This window comes from Bufo bufo, chromosome 2 (genome assembly GCF_905171765.1).
Source record: "Bufo bufo chromosome 2, aBufBuf1.1, whole genome shotgun sequence".
NCBI classification, from domain to species: domain Eukaryota; kingdom Metazoa; phylum Chordata; class Amphibia; order Anura; family Bufonidae; genus Bufo; species Bufo bufo.
The window spans coordinates 552,983,938-553,001,743 of record NC_053390.1 but is presented as its reverse complement, the minus strand read 5'-3'; the positions used below and the strand labels follow the sequence as shown (position 1 = coordinate 553,001,743).

Genomic DNA, 17,806 nt, shown 5'->3' with positions numbered 1-17,806 from the left:
TTGAGAATGGACTGACACGTTAGAAACACAAGTAGAAGCTCAGGTTGTCAACCCTTGGATGAACCACACAAATGAAGAAGCCTTGAAGTACCATGCTATTCACCTGAAAGGAAGGAGTTTTTCATCAAGCCCTCCTCTCTCCCTCCTATAATGTTCACAGTTTTAGAAGTTTAATGAAGAAGGAAAGACAAACTCTGGTTAATACATCATAACATGTCAAGAAATTATAACAGCTCTAAGCACCGGCAGAATAGAACAGAATGTAATATTCAGATTAAAATCAGATGCTTTTACTTAGATGGTTTACCACACCATTATGTTTTAGGCTAGCGGGGTGTGCATGTATGGATGGTCTCTCGCCTACTGAAACTGGTGGGAAATATGTAACCAACTGAAAGAAAACGCTCACTATAACTCTCAACAATTTCAAGGGGGGGTATAAGCAGGGTCAAAACAGCATAGTCATGTGGGACCTATCAATAGATTATAAAACATTATGGGGGAAGTAATGTAGCCAACTACAAATCTTAAAATGTAGCCTTAAAGTGGTTTTCTCAACTGTTCTCAGGACTCCAATAGACATGCATGGAGAGAGCAGCACATGCACAGCCATCTCTACACTCACCAAAGGATAATATATACCAGAGATATGTACCAGTCCCAAAGGTGGGAACCACATTCATCAGATATGTACAGCATGTTCTGTGGAAAACCCTTTAAACAAATTGAAGCTCAAACTCTTTTGAACCACAAACCTTGAAGTCGAGTTGAGGTTAATTCACAAAAGTTTTAAAAAGTGGTATATTCTTGTCCTTAAGTAATAGCAAACAGCTACATATTTAAACTATGCAACACATCGAGACCTGAGCGGAAGAGCCTGCAGCCAGTCTGAATGCAATGGAATTGGCAACCCAACGGAGGAGTAAGTACCGACCAGGCTACCACAACAGGTCAGAAGGCTGCCAGATTTTTTTAAAAAGCCTAGAGGACCACTTTAATATGAAATATAATTAAAAGCCAGGGAGCAAGGCCTGGCCTCTACATTACCATTGTCCGGATTGGCAAACATTCGACTTGCACTGGAGACTGTTTTCCCTATGTCAGCCAAGGAACGCAAGTTGGATTTCTTTGTCTGGTGTCGATGCTTCCTGAGAAGAGTGTAGGTGATCTTTTCCTTCATCTCTGGTTTCAATAGTCCTGTCTCAATCTGGTTATCAAGGATTTTTTCTGAAAAAATATATGGCAAAAAGTTTGATGAAGAACAATATTATTCATTTTTAGGCTTGACTGTGGTTTATGAGTAGGGGTGCACCGAAATTTCGGCAGCCGAAAATATCGGCCGAAAATGTACCTAATCCATTTCGGCCGATATTGTTACATATCGGCCGAAAATATGGGGTGTGGGATTTGTCACCCACCATCTGCGGGCGGGCGCCGGGCGGGCGGTTTACTGCATCTTTATTTCACCTTGACGCTCCAGTAAGAACTCTGCAGGCAGAGCGGAGGGCGGCGTAACGTCACTTACTCACGTGACGCGCCTGCTCCGCCTCCTTCATTCATAAAGTGGGCGGAGCAGGTGCGTCACGTGAGTAAGTGACGTTACGCCGCCCTCCGCTCTGCCTGCAGAGTTCTTACTGGAGCGTGACGATTGTAAGGTAAAATAAAGATGCAGTGAGTGATGCTGTGAGCAGCAGGGCCGGGGCTGTTATGGGTAGGGGGATCGGTCTATGGCACTGCTATGGGGAGGGGGGATCTGTGCACTGTTATGGGGAAAGGGATCTGTGCACTGTTATGGGGAAAGGGATCTGTGCACTGTTATGCCCATAACAGTGCACATATCCCCCCCCTCCATAACAGCGCCACCCACAGATCCCCCTCTCCATAACAGCGCCACCCACAGATCCCCCTCTCCATAACAGCGCCACCCACAGATCCCCCTCTCCATAACAGCGCCACCCACAGATCCCCCTCTCCATAACAGCGCCACCCACAGATCCCCCTCTCCATAACAGCGCCACCCACAGATCCCCCTCTCCATAACAGCGCCACCCACAGATCCCCCTCTCCATAACAGCGCCACCCACAGATCCCCCTCTCCATAACAGCGCCACCCACAGATCCCCCTCTCCATAACAGCGCCACCCACAGATCCCCCTCTCCATAACAGAGCCACCCACAGATCCCCCTCTCCATAACAGCGCCAATCATTAAAAAAAAAGTATTTTAAAAGTATTTGGGCAAAAAGGCAGTTTCGGTTTCGGTTTCGGTTTTCGGTCAAGGGCATCCTGAATTTTCGGTTTCGGTTTCGGACCAGAATTTTCATTTCGGTGCACCCCTATTTATGAGCCTATTATCTTCAAAGCTGCTGAATTAGTGATGAACCATTCTACTAGAACCAGTCTGTGTGTGGCCTGTGAGAATAGACACCTAAGGCTTAATTCAGCCATCCATGCTAAAAAATTATTCTTGCTTCAGCCGCAACACGTTCAGTTTTAGGGAGCTTTTAGATGTGCAGGTTTTTGATGCAATTTTTTAAGCCAAAATCAGGAGTGGATCACAAAAAGAGCTAACATATTAAAGACATATAGTACTTGTCTTTTTTAAATCAATTTCTGGTTTTGGCTTCAAAAACTGCACCAAATAAACCTGAATGTGTGGCAGAACCCTCAATGTGCGATGAGGTCTGTATGTTCGTGTATTACACAGACTTGGCGGCTGCCAGAGATAATTGTCACCGATGGTCTTCAGGTCCATGTTCTGGGAGACACGGACCAAAGTGGTGCATGCCCTGAGCTCCTCTCGCATAATGTATAGCAACAAAGCATAAAAATCAATAAGCTTCTTACCAACTACTTGTGGGAGTGAATTGGCTTCTAGGTCAAGTAGTATTGTCCCTTTTTCAATACATGTTCTCAGTTCAAACAGGCTGTGCAAGGAAAGTGTGGCAACATGAGGCTTACTCCACCTTTCTCCACCCTGCTCCACTTTTTCTTCAAACTTTATCCATCTAAAATTTAAAGAGAATACGTTATTTCATATTGTATACTACGATGTAGTAAAATCCCTACATAGCTTCAAAGCTGCATAACGTTGTGCAACGGGAAGGGGTAGGATAAGTACAGAGGTATCTTTCCTTATCTCTACTATTGGCTCACATCCCAAGATGAATGGCGTGAGGTGACCAGTTTGGAAAAAAAAAAGTGCATTAATTTGTCACGTGTTGTGGGTACCACAAAAGTGTTTTGTTTTTTTTATTCCAATCTGGTCAACTTGTGCCACTAATCCCATAATATCTCAAGCCAAGAGGAGATGTAAGGAAGTACACTGGCAAAATATTATGATTAATTAAATATATTAATTATTTCTACTATTCTTTGCACATGAAGCACATTTCAAGGGGGTCTCTAAAATGATAGAAACAAGTGTACCATTCAAGTAGATCTAGTTACATAATATATTTTCTGTCAAGAGCCCATCCATGAAGACTATAGAACATTACGACAGTGGAGAAATATTGTCTGTTCAAATGTATTCCCTGTACGAATAGTTGTCCAGAAGCTCTCCATGAAACAGGAATTTCAGTCAATTCCATAAAGGGAGAAACTGCCATTTAGTTCTGCAGGGAACCCATGTAAAGAAACAAAAGTTTGGTCTGCAATAGGTCAGAAAACTATACAATCCCCCAAAACTTAGTTTTACTACATGTAAAGATGCTGCACAACTAAAACAAGCATGTACATAGGGTGAATGAAAGTTTGTGAACCCTTCAAAAATTTTTGCATTTCATTAAATGACATTAACAAAATTTGAAGGTGAAATTAGAGCTAGGTGTTTTTCAATCAATAGGATGGCAATCAGGTGTGAGTGAGCGACCTGTTTTATTCAAAGAACAGAGATTTATCAAAGTCCGATCTGCACAAAACATTTGTGAAAGTGTATCAATATTAGATTCACCACAACTAGAGATCAGCAAAAAATACACCTGGTTTGAGATTTGCTTCCAATTCAATATGTTCCCAAATCTCAAATCATTTCTTGCCTTGACTTGCTGCCAGCTAATAGAGAAAACACAGGCCTATATTCTCTCAGAAGATAACAACTTAGTCTAAAGCCTGTATTAGACAGGCAGATCAGCACGAGATTGTCGGAAGGGGAGTGTTCCCTCTCAGCAATCGCTAGCTAGCTAGTGGAAGAGACTGCTGCTATTACATGTAACAATCTCCTCTGCAGCATGGGGAGGAGCGATCGCTATGCCATCGCTCGTCCCCATACTGTCTAGTGGTTTGCTGGTGGCAGATCGATATTAGACAGCACGGTCTGCCACTGGCAAGCAGTGATTTTTAAGCAGAATTGCTTGATGAACAAGTGTTTGCTCGTTCATCGGGCAATTGGGGGTAGTATTACACTGCAAGATGATCGCTAACGAGCGTTCACACCGCTTATCGGCTGAAATATCGACCAGTGTAATACAGTCTTAAGGCTGGCCATACACGTTGGATAGCATGCATGCATGTGTTCAACAATAAGAACCAAAGGATCAGGTGTGTTATCTAACAGCCCAATAATTTTCCACAAAAACTGCCATCGAATGAAACCCCCATGACCAATCTTGTTGAAATCAGGTGACATTTATTTAATGTGTATGGTCATCTTAAATGGTAACTAAACCTTTGTTGAAAACACAAAGGGGTACAAGCGCCTTCAGAGCAGAGTACAGAATCCATAGAAACTACAAGGGATCTGTACTTCACATGCTCAGACAGTCGAGCAGAGGCGATGAAAGCCAAAAAGGCAGATCATTCTTTGCAGAGCTTCTGCTCCTTCAATTTTTTATTTTTTTCAAAAGGTTTAGGTGCCTTTTAAAACTCTGTTCACATTTGCATCAGAGGCTCTAAGTGGACAACGGGCACTGTAGGTCAATAAGGTCAGTTGGGTGCCATTGGTATATTTCATACGATGGATTGGTAGATTGTTGCAGCCTCCATCATAAACACCACAAATGTGAACAGAACCTTCACAAATGCTTGTTCTCTCCTCAAAAGTTAATAAAGTGTAAAATAAAATAAAAAATTATCGAACTGTATTCCCGCTATAAAAAAAAAAAACTATGGAGTCCGTCTAGCAATATACTGTATTTATATCTGGATTTAGGGTTGTATATAAATCAGTATTCTCCCCATAAACATTAGTAGTCTGAAACATAAATCTGTATTTTTAGACTGACTTCTATGGACCTCTTATAGAGAGATTACATATAGATATTATGTATCGATATTTTTAGACTCCATTCATTAATTTAAAGGGGTTGTCCTAGGGGTTGTACTTGGCTATCTCTGGCAGTCTTCTAAAGTTGAATAGAGTGATCAGTGGGGGCCACAGCAGCAGTCGAAACCCCGCCAATCAGCCACTGGTTAGTTATTATCTTGGGAGAGCCTCTTTAAGGATATCCATATTATGTTCTTTGAAGGTTGTTCATACTAATGAAGTATTAGAATGATGTTTAGTTACAGATACATTATACAGTTTAATATTTACTTCTGCAGAGATTGATAAGGACTGAGGATGAGAAAAACTTGTCTAACCAGCTGCAGAACAGTGCAAAGGTTAAACTTGTACTTCTTTTACACTGACAATTAACCTCATAAGTGCCGATTTAAGAGGTGGGATCACCTGTACAGAGTCAATAGCTGCACCTTACAAATACACTCAATAAAGTGAGAATGTACCAAGAGGTGCAGATTGGGCAATCATGAAGAGCATATTTTATTTGACATCCACACAACTTAAAGCAGTCAGATAAGCAACGGGGACATTTCCAATATTAGTAGTTTTCAAGGTTAAAAGGCTATATTTATTTTTAATTCAATGTTATAGAAACTCCAGTTACAATATAATCATATTTGCCTTATAAACAAATGTTCATTTTAAATGGAGCGGCGCCACAGAACATTTTGAATGTGGGAAAGGGTTTTAAATTTTACACCCCCTGCTCCCTGCAAAATAATACATCTTGGATAACCACTTTAATGCATTTATTAGGCTGGGTTCATGTGATGCTTGATTGGATAGATATTTTAAAAATAAAATAACTTTCCACATTAGGAATTCTGGGACAACCAGAACTTTGGCTATGGGAACCTATGAGGCTGCATTTTCTTTTTATGCCCTAACATTGTTCATAGCCTTTAAAGAGTTTGTCTCATGATGATAACCCTTGACCTTATGCCCTTACCTCAATAAGGCATATATACATCAGACAGGACGCCTCCCCCAGTTTACAGCCAAGGCCATTACATGTATTACATTGACAGCTATACATTTGAATGGCCCCTGTAATGCTACAGGTGATAAAATGGGGTTATAGAAGATAAGTCTGTGACCATCAGGGGATTGCTACCCTGGCTTCTACAGTATTTCAAATTTGTTTTAAATGGCATCTGTCAGCAGATTTGTACCTAAGATACTGGCTGACCTGTTACATGTGCGCTTGGCAGCTGAAGGCATCTGTGTTGGTCCCATATACATATGTGCCCACATTAATGAGAAAAATGATGTTTAAAGAGGACCTTTCACCTTGAAAAACATTGTGAACTAAGTATGCTGCCATGGAGAGCGGCGCCCGGGGATCTCACTGCACTTACTATTATCCCTGGGCGCCGCTCCGTTCTCCCGTTATCCCCTCCGGTATCTTTACTCACTAAGTTATACACTGCGTGCAGAATTATTAGGCAAATGAGTATTTTGACCACATCATCCTCTTTATGCATGTTGTCTTACTCCAAGCTGTATAGGCTCGAAAGCCTACTACCAATTAAGCATATTAGGTGATGTGCATCTCTGTAATGAGAAGGGGTGTGGTCTAATGACATCAACACCCTATATCAGGTGTGCATAATTATTAGGCAACTTCCTTTCCTTTGGCAAAATGGGTCAAAAGAAGGACTTGACAGGCTCAGAAAAGTCAAAAATAGTGAGATATCTTGCAGAGGGATGCAGCACTCTTAAAATTGCAAAGCTTCTGAAGCGTGATCATTGAACAATCAAGCGTTTCATTCAAAATAGTCAACAGGGTCGCAAGAAGCGTGTGGAAAAACCAAGGCGCAAAATAACTGCCCATGAACTGAGAAAAGTCAAGCGTGCAGCTGCCAAGATGCCACTTGCCACCAGTTTGGCCATATTTCAGAGCTGCAACTTCACTGGAGTGCTCAAAAGCACAAGGTGTGCAATACTCAGAGACATGGCTGAAAGACGACCACCACTGAACAAGACACACAAGCTGAAACGTCAAGACTGGGCAAGGAAATATCTCAAGACTGATTTTTCTAAGGTTTTATGGACTGATGAAATGAGAGTGAGTCTTGATGGGCCAGATGGATGGGCCCGTGGCTGGATTGGTAAAGGGCAGAGAGCTCCAGTCCGACTCAGACACCAGCAAGGTGGAGGTGGAGTACTGGTTTGGGCTGGTATCATCAAAGATGAGCTTGTGGGGCCTTTTCGGGTTGAGGATGGAGTCAAGCTCAACTCCCAGTCCTACTGCCAGTTTCTGGAAGACACCTTCTTCAAGCAGTGGTACAGGAAGAAGTCTGCATCCTTCAAGAAAAACATGATTTTCATGCAGGACAATGCTCCATCACACGCGTCCAAGTACTCCACAGCGTGGCTGGCAAGAAAGGGTATAAAAGAAGAAAATCTAATGACATGGCCTCCTTGTTCACCTGATCTGAACCCCATTGAGAACATGTGGTCCATCATCAAATGTGAGATTTACAAGGAGGGAAAACAGTACACCTCTCTGAACAGTGTCTGGGAGGCTGTGGTTGCTGCTGCACGCAATGTTGATGGTGAACAGATCAAAACACTGACAGAATCCATGGATGGCAGGCTTTTGAGTGTCCTTGCAAAGAAAGGTGGCTATATTGGTCACTGATTTGTTTTTGTTTTGTTTTTGAATGTCAGAAATGTATATTTGTGAATGTTGAGATGTTATATTGGTTTCACTGGTAAAAATAAATAATTGAAATGGGTATATATTTGTTTTTTGTTAAGTTGCCTAATAATTATGCACAGTAATAGTCACCTGCACACACAGATATCCCCCTAAAATAGCTAAAACTAAAAACAAACTAAAAACTACTTCCAAAAATATTCAGCTTTGATATTAATGAGGTTTTTGGTAGGGGTGCACCGAAATGAAAATTCTGGTCCGAAACCGAAACCGAAAATTCAGGATGCCCTTGACCGAAAACCGAAACCGAAACCGAAACGGCCTTTTTGCCCAAATACTTTTAAAATACTTTTTTTTTAATGATTTTATTAATAATTCTTTTTCATGAATGAAATTCATCTGTGGGTGGCGCTGTTATGGAGAGGGGGATCTGTGGGTGGCGCTGTTATGGAGAGGGGGATCTGTGGGTGGCGCTGTTATAGAGAGGGGGATCTGTGTGTGGCGCTGTTATGGAGAGGGGGATCTGTGGGTGGCGCTGTTATGGAGAGGGGGATCTGTGGGTGGCGCTGTTATGGAGAGGGGGATCTGTGGGTGGAGCTGTTATGGAGAGGGGGATCTGTGGGTGGAGCTGTTATGGAGAGGGGGATCTGTGGGTGGCGCTGTTATGGAGAGGGGGATCTGTGGGTGGCGCTGTTATGGAGAGGGGGATCTGTGGGTGGCGCTGTTATGGAGAGGGGGATCTGTGGGTGGCGCTGTTATGGAGAGGGGGATCTGTGGGTGGCGCTGTTATGGAGAGGGGGATCTGTGGGTGGCGCTGTTATGGAGAGGGGGATCTGTGGGTGGCGCTGTTATGGAGAGGGGGATCTGTGGGTGGCGCTGTTATGGAGAGGGGGATCTGTGGGTGGCGCTGTTATGGAGAGGGGGATCTGTGGGTGGCTCTGTTATGGAGAGGGGGATCTGTGCACTGTTATGGAAAGGGGATATGTGCACTGTTATGGGCATAACAGTGCACAGATCCCTTTCCCCATAACAGTGCACAGATCCCTTTCCCCATAACAGTGCACAGATCCCCCCTCCCCATAGCAGTGCCATAGACCGATCCCCCTACCCATAACAGCCCCGGCCCTGCTGCTCACAGCATCACTCACTGCATCTTTATTTTACCTTACAATCGTGACGCTCCAGTAACAACTCTGCAGGCAGAGCGGAGGGCGGTGTAACGTCACTTACTCACGTGACGCACCTGCTCCGCCCACTTTATGAATGAAGGAGGCGGAGCAGGCGCGTCACGTGAGTAAGTGACGTTACGCCGCCCTCCGCTCTGCCTGCAGAGTTGTTAGTTACTGGAGCCTCACGATTGTAAGGTAAAATTAAGATGCAGTGACAAAGTAAACGGCCCGCCCGCAGATGGTGGGTGACAAATCCCACACCCCATATTTTCGGCCGATATGTAACAATATCGGCCGAAGTGGATTAGGTGCATTTTCGGCCGATATTTTCGGCTGCCGGAATTTCGGTGCACCCCTAGTTTTTGGGTTCATTGAGAACATGGTTGTTGTTCAATAATAAAATTAATCCTCAAAAATACAACTTGCCTAATAATTCTGCACTCCCTGTAGTAGGCCGTGTCTGCCCTTGTCCTGTGGGCGTCTCCCCCTCCTAGGCTGCAGCGCTGGCCAATCGCAGCACACAGCTCACAGCCTGGGAGTTTTTTTTCTCCCAGGCTGTGAGCTGTGCGCTGCGATTGGCCAGCGCTACAGCCTAGGAGAACGAGACGCCCACAGGACAAGGGCAGACACCGCCTACTATAACTTAGTGAGTAAAGATACCGGAGGGGATAACGGGAGAACGGAGCGGCGCCCAGGGATAATAGTAAGTGCAGTGAGATCCCCGGGCGCCGCTCTCCATGGCAGCATACTTAGTTCACAATGTTTTTCAAGGTGAAAGGTCCTCTTTAAATATATGCAAGTGAGCCTCTAGGAGCAATTGGCTCAGCTCTCTGTGCAATGGCAATGCCCCCATTGCTCCTAGAGGCTCATTATAATATATTAAACCATCATTTTTCCCAGTCTTTTTATAGTTAGTGCATTCCAACAGGAGAGGCAGATTATATGATAGAGTGAGACTATTTTAGAAGGATGGATACCAGGGCTGAGCGAATCAACTTCGGATGAAACATTCAAAGTCGATTTGTATAATACTTTGTTTGAATACTGCACGGAGGGAGCGCTCCGTACAGTATTACAATGTATTGGCTCCTATGAGCCGAAGATATTACTTCGCAAAGTCTCGAGAGACTTTGCATAATAACTTCATAAATCAATTTCTACTGTAAAAACCATTTCCCGAACTCGGGTTCGGTTCCAAGTGGTACCCCGCGAATTAATAACTTCGGCTCATAGGAGCTAATACATTCTAATACCGTACGGAGCGCTCGCTCCGTATAGTATTCAAACAAAGTATTATGCGAATCGACTTTGGATGTTTCATCATAAGTTGATTTGCTTATCCCTAATGGATACCATCCTTGATAAAGGAAGATGCCTTCTTCTGAAACTTGTTGGACAGAAGTACTGGTCACCTCGATTTGCAAGCAAGTCACCATCACCCATCACACCAGTAATTTAGCTTCTAGAGTGCCTGACCATCTGGGGCAGCTCCATAATCTAGAGTCTAACATCGCCTGAGTAATGTGCTACCAAGCTTACCCGGACATCTGGATATATCCACTACTCTATAGGATTACAGATACTGCCTCTCTATGAGCAGGACCTAACAGCCAGGAGTACAGGTACTTTATTGTATGTTGGGAAAGCATACTGTACGGTAGAAAAATTGAGCACTCAGTATGCACCAGTTCAGCTATGTCTATGAAGGGAGTGCACATCACATTTTATAATTTCTTAGAACTAGCTGTTTGGGGCAGTTGCTAGGGCTCAAACAGTGGATGGAAGGCTCTATTCACTATGTAATTTCTGTCATTGGCGTACTGGAGCTTAGCTCCCATTTTCTTTAATGGTAGTTCATCTGCAGTATGTCTGCATGGCCACTGGACAGTGGAAAGAACCTTGTGCTTCCAGATACATCAATTGTATATTTTCTGGGCCAGCGGATGCGTAGAATAGCTGATCAGTGGAGATGTCAGGTACTGGATCCCTATCGATCTGATATTGATGTTCTAAACTTTAATATTTGCCTACTACTGAAAGAGAGTGCAAACTGCTGCAGCCGTTTTTTTTTACAGCCTGACACAGGATTATGAAATGGAGGAAGGGGGAATGGATGATCTTCTGGGGCAGATAGATAGATAGATAGATAGATAGATAGATAGATAGATAGATAGATAGATAGATAGATAAAAATAAAAAATTCCACGGCACTCCCAAAAATGTGAATCAAAGTGACGTTTTAGTCCTCTTACTGGGACTTTTCTCAAGCAGTATCAAAATACAATGGTGCTTAGTGCATACAGTCAGGTCCAACATTTTTGGCTCTATACACCATCACAATGGATTTGAAATGAAACGAACAAGATGTGCTTTAACTGCAGACTGTCAGCTTTAATTTGAGGGTATTTACATCCAAATCAGGTGAACGGAGCAAAAATTACAACAGTTTGCATATGTGCCTCCCACTTGTTAACGGACCAAAAGTAATGGGACAGAATAATAATCATAAATCAAACTTTCACTTTTTAATACTTGGTTGCAAATCCTTTGCAGTCAATTACAGCCTGAAGTCTGGAACGCATAGACACCAGACGCTGGGTTTTATCCCTGGTGATGCTCTGCCAGGCCTCTACTGCAACTGTCTTCAGTTCCTGCTTGTTCTTGGGGCATTTTCCCTTCAGTTTTGTCTTCAGCAAGTGAAATGCATGCTCAATCGGATTTAGGTCAGGTGATTGACTTGGCCATTGCATAACATTCCACTTCCTTCCCTTAAAAAACTCTTTGGTTGCTTTTGCAGTATGCTTTGGGTCATTGTCCATCTGCATTGTGAAGCGCCGTCCAATGAGTTCTGAAGCATTTGGCTGAATATGAGCAGATAATATTGCCCGTAACACTTCAGAATTCATCCTGCTGCTTTTGTCAGCAGTCACATCATCAATAAATACAAGAGAACCAGTTCCATTGGCAGCCATACATGCCCACGCCATGACACTACCACCACCATGCTTCACTGATGAGGTGGTATGCTTAGGATCATGAGCAGCTCCTTTTCCTCTCCATATTCTTCTCTTTCCATCACTCTGGTACAAGTTGATCTTGATCTATCTGTCCATAGGATGTTGTTCCAGAACTGTGAAGGCTTTTTTAGATGTCATTTGGCAAACTGTAATCTGGCCTTCCTGTTTTTGAGGCTCACCAATGGTTTACATCTTGTGGTGAACCCTCTGTATTCACTCTGATGACGTCTTCTCTTGATTGTTGACTTTGACACACATACACCTACCTCCTGGAGAGTGTTCTTGATTTGGCCAACTGTTGTGAAGGGTGTTTTCTTCACGAGGGAAAGAATTCTTTGGTCATCCACCACAGTTGTTTTCCGCGGTCTTCCGGGTCTTTTGGTGTTGCTGAGCTCACCGGTGTGTTTCTTCTTTTTCAGAATGTTCCAAACAGTTGTTTTGGCCACGCCTAATGTTTTTGCTATCTCTCTGATGGGTTTGTTGTGTTTTTTCAGCCTAATGATGGCTTGCTTCACTGATAGTGACAGCTCTTTGGATCTCATCTTGAGAGTTGACAGCAACAGATTCCAAATGCAAATAGCACACTTGAGATGAACTCTGGACCTTTTATCTGCTCATTGTAATTGGGATAATGAGGGAGTAACACACACCTGGCCATGGAACAGCTGAGAAGCCAATTGTCCCATTACTTTTGGCCCCTTAACAAGTGGGAGGCACATATGCAAACTGTTGTAATTCCTACACCGTTCACCTGATTTGGATGTAAATACCCTCAAATTGAAGCTGACAGTCTGCAGTTAAAGCACATCTTGTTTGTTTCATTTCAAATCCATTGTGGTGGTGTATAGAGCCAAAAATGTTACAATTGTGTCGATGTCCCAATATTTATGGACCTGACTGTATATATAGGCCCCACAGGGTAATTGATTGTAATATACTGTATAATTAACAAAAAAAAGCATCATTTTTACAAAAATACAATCTCATGACATGATCAAAAGAAACCATCATATACAGTACAGACCAAAAGTTTGGACACACCTTCTCATTCAAAGAGTTTTCTTTATTTTCATGACTATGAAAATTGTAGATTCACACTGAAGGCATCAAAACTATGAATTAACACATGTGGAATTATATACATAACAAACAAGTGTGAAACAACTGAAAATATGTAATATTCTAGGTTCTTCAAAGTAGCCACCTTTTGCTTTGATTACTGCTTTGCACACTCTTGGCATTCTCTTGATGAGCTTCAAGAGGTAGACCCTGAAATGGTTTTCACTTCACAGGTGTGCCCTGTCAGGTTTAATAAGTGAGATTTCTTGCCTTATAAATGGGGTTGGGACCATCAGTTGCGTTGAGGAGAAGTCAGGTGGATACACAGCTGATAGTCCTACTGAATAGACTGTTAGAATTGCTATTATGGCAAGAAAAAAGCAGCTAAGTAAAGAAAAACTAGTGGCCATCATTACTTTAAGAAATTAAGGTCAGTCAGTCAGCCGAAAAATTGGGAAAACTTTGAAAGTAAGGGCTATTTGACCATGAAGGAGAGTGATGGGGTGCTGCGTCAGATGACCTGGCCTCCACAGTCACCGGACCTGACCCCAATCGAGATGGTTTGGGGTGAGCTGGACCGCAGAGTGAAGGCAAAAGGGCCAACAAGTGCTAAGCATCTCTGGTAACTCCTTCAAGACTGTTGGAAGACCATTTCAGGGGACTACCTCTTGAAGCTCATCAAGAGAATGCCAAGAGTGTGCAAAGCAGTAATCAAAGCAAAAGGTGGCTACTTTGAAGAACCTAGAATATGACATATTTTCAGTTGTTTCACACTTGTTTGTTATGTATATAATTCCACATGTGTTAATTCATAGTTTTGATGCCTTCATAGTCATGAAAATAAAGAAAACTCTTTGAATGAGAAGGTGTGTCCAAACTTTTGGTCTGTACTGTATGTACAAAATATTATATGAATGTGTCTATTTGGTCTTCATAAACAGCCATTTCAAGCTGCTGAGAAAATGACTGAAGCTCTATTCAATAGGTCAGAAAGTCCACAAATACCTGCCCCTATAATGACAATTTTATCTAATTTCTCCAGGATTTCCAGAAACCATTACATACACGTTTGTGAATAATGATATAACATTTTGTAAGACAGTCAGAGAAAAGACAGATAACTTAAAGGAAATCTGTCACCAGGATAATCGCTATTGCAGTAAAGCCTTAGACTAATAGCACTTAGTACCTTATTTCCAGATGTGTCAGCAATAGATGTTTTCTATCTTCTGAAAATCCAGTTTATTTGGTATGCAAACGAGCCAGTAAGGTGCCTAGAGGGGCGTCACTCTTGCAGGAACGAGCCCAGGCATGCCTCCTGCTAGTGCCCAAGCCCGCCCTGCTGAGAGCAGGGAAAAGGGGGCAGAGTTATGGCTTGAATGTGATGTTGGAGGGGTGAGTGGACACATTGTGGCAGGAGGCATTCCTGGGCTCCTTCCTGCAAGAGTGACACCTTACTGGCTCATTTGCATACCCAGTAAACTGGATTTTCAGAGGATAAAAAACATCTATTGCTGGAACAAAGGCACATCTGGAAATCAGGAACTAAGTGCTATTAGGCCAAGGCTTTACTTCAACGATTATCCTTGTGACATATTTCCTTTAATAGATAAGTTAATTCGAAAAACTGACCTAGGCCACAAAAAAGCAATGGAACATTGAGTGGACAGAGCCATATTGTCCCATGTAAAACCCTTAAACTAAACTTGGCAGGTTTTTAGTGACACCCTATTTTAGAGCAGGATGTGAAAGAGGGAGAGAAGCAGAGCTCTATAATATTTGGTTTATATGATTTGGAGTGAGTAGAGTAAATTCTGATAGGACTCCAACCAGAGAGAATGAGTGTCCCAGGGGCAGACTGGAAACTTAAAGTGGCTATGGAAAAAAAACTAAAAGTAGCCCGATGTTGTAGGAGGGTCCAAACTGAAAAAAGGTGGAGTAATAAAAGTAGGCAGGGACAACAGAAGTAGTCGGGGCTAGTAATATCATAGTGCAGCACAAAATACAACCCTAGCAAAACCAAATACAGTAGAGCACAAAATACTGCCGCATCCTTGCAGTATTCAGCTGTATTACCATCCTGAGGACTTGAATTCAGGAGGGCACCTACAGCCGACGGTCAAGTACATAAGTCCCTGATGCTCCTAGCATTAAATAATGCTGAGAACATCAGATCATTATGTACCTGGTTGGAGGTGCAGTGAGAAGGGCTTGGGTGGCCCCCTGGGCATTGGCCAGACCCTGTTGGGTCTATGGCCAGTCTTTCCTTGTAGTGTCCTGATAACCCTGCCCACAAATGATTGACAGAGCTATATCAGTGTGTATACAATCATCCTCTCTGGAAGGGGTAATGGGAATTTTCATTGTCTCTCCTGGTGGTCCTGTTAGGATTTACTCTGCTTTGTATTCACAAATTCAGCTTGACACTCTGTTTTAGTTACTACATCATCATCACTTTTGTATATATTTTTTTTAAATTAGTGGCTGGATATATAATAGAGTTAGGGTACTTTCACACTAGTGTTTAAGTTTTCGGGTATTGAGTTCCGTCATAGGGCCTCAATACCAGAAAAAAAACACTTCAATCTTGCCCCCATTTATTGTCAATGGGGACAAAACTGAACTGGGCAGAACGGAATGCTCCAAAATGCATTCCGTTCCGTTTAGTTGCGTTCCTAGTCCGGAGAGGAAACCGGAAGATGTATTTTGCTTTTCGTTCTGGGATGCGGAGCAAGACGGAGCCGGCATTACCCCCAATGCAAGTCAATGGGGACGGATCCGTTTTCTCTGCCACAATAGAAATTGGATCCGTTCCCCATTGACTTTCAATGGAGTTAATGACGGATCCGTCTTGGCAATGTTAAAGATATGTTAAAGATAATACAACCGGATCCGTTCATAACGGATGCAGACGGTTGTATTATCAGTAACGGAAGCGTTTTTGCTGGACCCTGCCAGATCCAGTAAAAACGCTAGTGTGAAAGTAGCCTTAAGCAAATGGTTTATCTTTTTTATTACAAATAAGGTGAATATGTGGTAGGGTACAGATCCTTTTTAAAACACATTGCATGAAATGTCCAGTGCACCAGTGTACTGACTAGATGTCTGGCTATGCCCACATAGCACAGCACGTGAATTTAGGAATGTGATTAGTAATGGAATTACTGCACTTTACTCTCCAAGTCCAAGAGGGTCCTGAAAAGCAACATGATTTGGCTTCCAAAGTGTTAACTAATAACTTCACTATGGAATTACAAACCATGATTTGCTTTACTTAGGAGGCAACTGTGATATTGTCCCTCCTAGAATGGATCAGAGTTATATATATCCACTAACACAGAATACACATTGCATATCTAATGAACAAATATATAAATAAGGCAAAATATAATTGTTGGCTAAAACTTCTGTATCATGAATTAAATATTTAAAAGTACTGGATGATGTCATCATTTGAGAGAAGGAAGACTTAAGAAAAACAACCGACTAGTAGAGTTTACAATGCATAGACCACCATAATTTGCTCAATATTAAAGGAAAATCACAAAATATTCACATTTAAAAGAACTTCCAATAGACAAAAATGTATAATTTTTTAGGCTCACTAGCATACCTACACTAGTATATAGGAGATTCCATCTGCTTCTTCATACTTTTGTATAACAATCAACTACACAATTTTCCAAGCAGCTTATGGATGTGAGGATGCATTGAATACATAATATAAGGAGATCATCTCAGAAGAACATGTATGCCACTACCATTAACCTACTATGAAAACAGAGTCATGACCAACACCAATCATGACCCTTCTGTGTAATTTGGGTATATGTGCGTGAAATTTACAGTTTCAACAGTACAATACTAGCTACCAATTTTTCACATAAGCTATCAAGCACATACCTATTTTATCAACTCATAAGCTTATCAAACCATATAAAAATGGAATGAAAATGGAAGACTTACTTAACATGTTAGTTAGAACCGTATTAGACGACTGTTTTTAACAGTTCACCCAATTGTGTATAAAATTTACAATCTAGAGCACTTTATACAATTATATGTTTGAGATCTTACCTGGCTGTTTCCTTCCATTCCATATCATGTCCATCAACAGATAAAAGTTCATCAAGCTCAGTGAAGAGCTGTGGAGGAGCTGGGCCATCATCATCTTCTCCCAAGATAAAGCGAATGCGTTCTGCAGCTGGGGAGACTGTAGAGGTGAAAATACTTCGATTAAGAGCCTGATCGATAACAACTGAAATGCGACTCTGCGCCCTCTTGGTTTCTCTACAAGCATTCAAGGTGTTCTCTAGATCTTCTTTATCAGAGGACATAATTACTAAGAACAACACTCAACTGAGACCTACTGGCCTATGTGCCTTGAAATGTCAATGTAGTTTCAAGTCTACAGGGCAAGCAACTCTTTGGAATACAGTACAAAAGATTTGACCAACTTAATAAGCTAAGGCAAGCAAACTTAATATTTATACGGCAGGAAACCAGTTCCAACCAAACCAGCTTGGGCAATGGGACTGGATAGGAGCATCTATCTAAAGGCTCTCCTCCCTCCCATGTAAAATGAAGCATTTTCATTGGTCTGATGGTTTAGGGAC

At 42.3% G+C, this 17,806-nt stretch overlaps 1 protein-coding gene across 4 annotated transcripts in view; it reads right to left on the bottom strand.

Annotated features, from left to right (window-relative positions):
- SLC4A4 (solute carrier family 4 member 4) overlaps nt 1-17,806 on the bottom strand; it is a 283,730-nt gene that overhangs the window by 108,981 nt on the left and 156,943 nt on the right. For all 4 annotated transcript variants that reach the window (XM_040418121.1, XM_040418118.1, XM_040418119.1 and 1 more), the window contains 3 exons: nt 17,268-17,403; nt 2,847-3,007; nt 1,048-1,227 (listed from right to left, as the gene is read on the bottom strand). In XM_040418121.1, the coding sequence (XP_040274055.1) occupies nt 1,048-1,227; nt 2,847-3,007; nt 17,268-17,403 (477 nt within the window). The remainder of the gene's footprint in view (nt 1-1,047; nt 1,228-2,846; nt 3,008-17,267; nt 17,404-17,806) is intronic.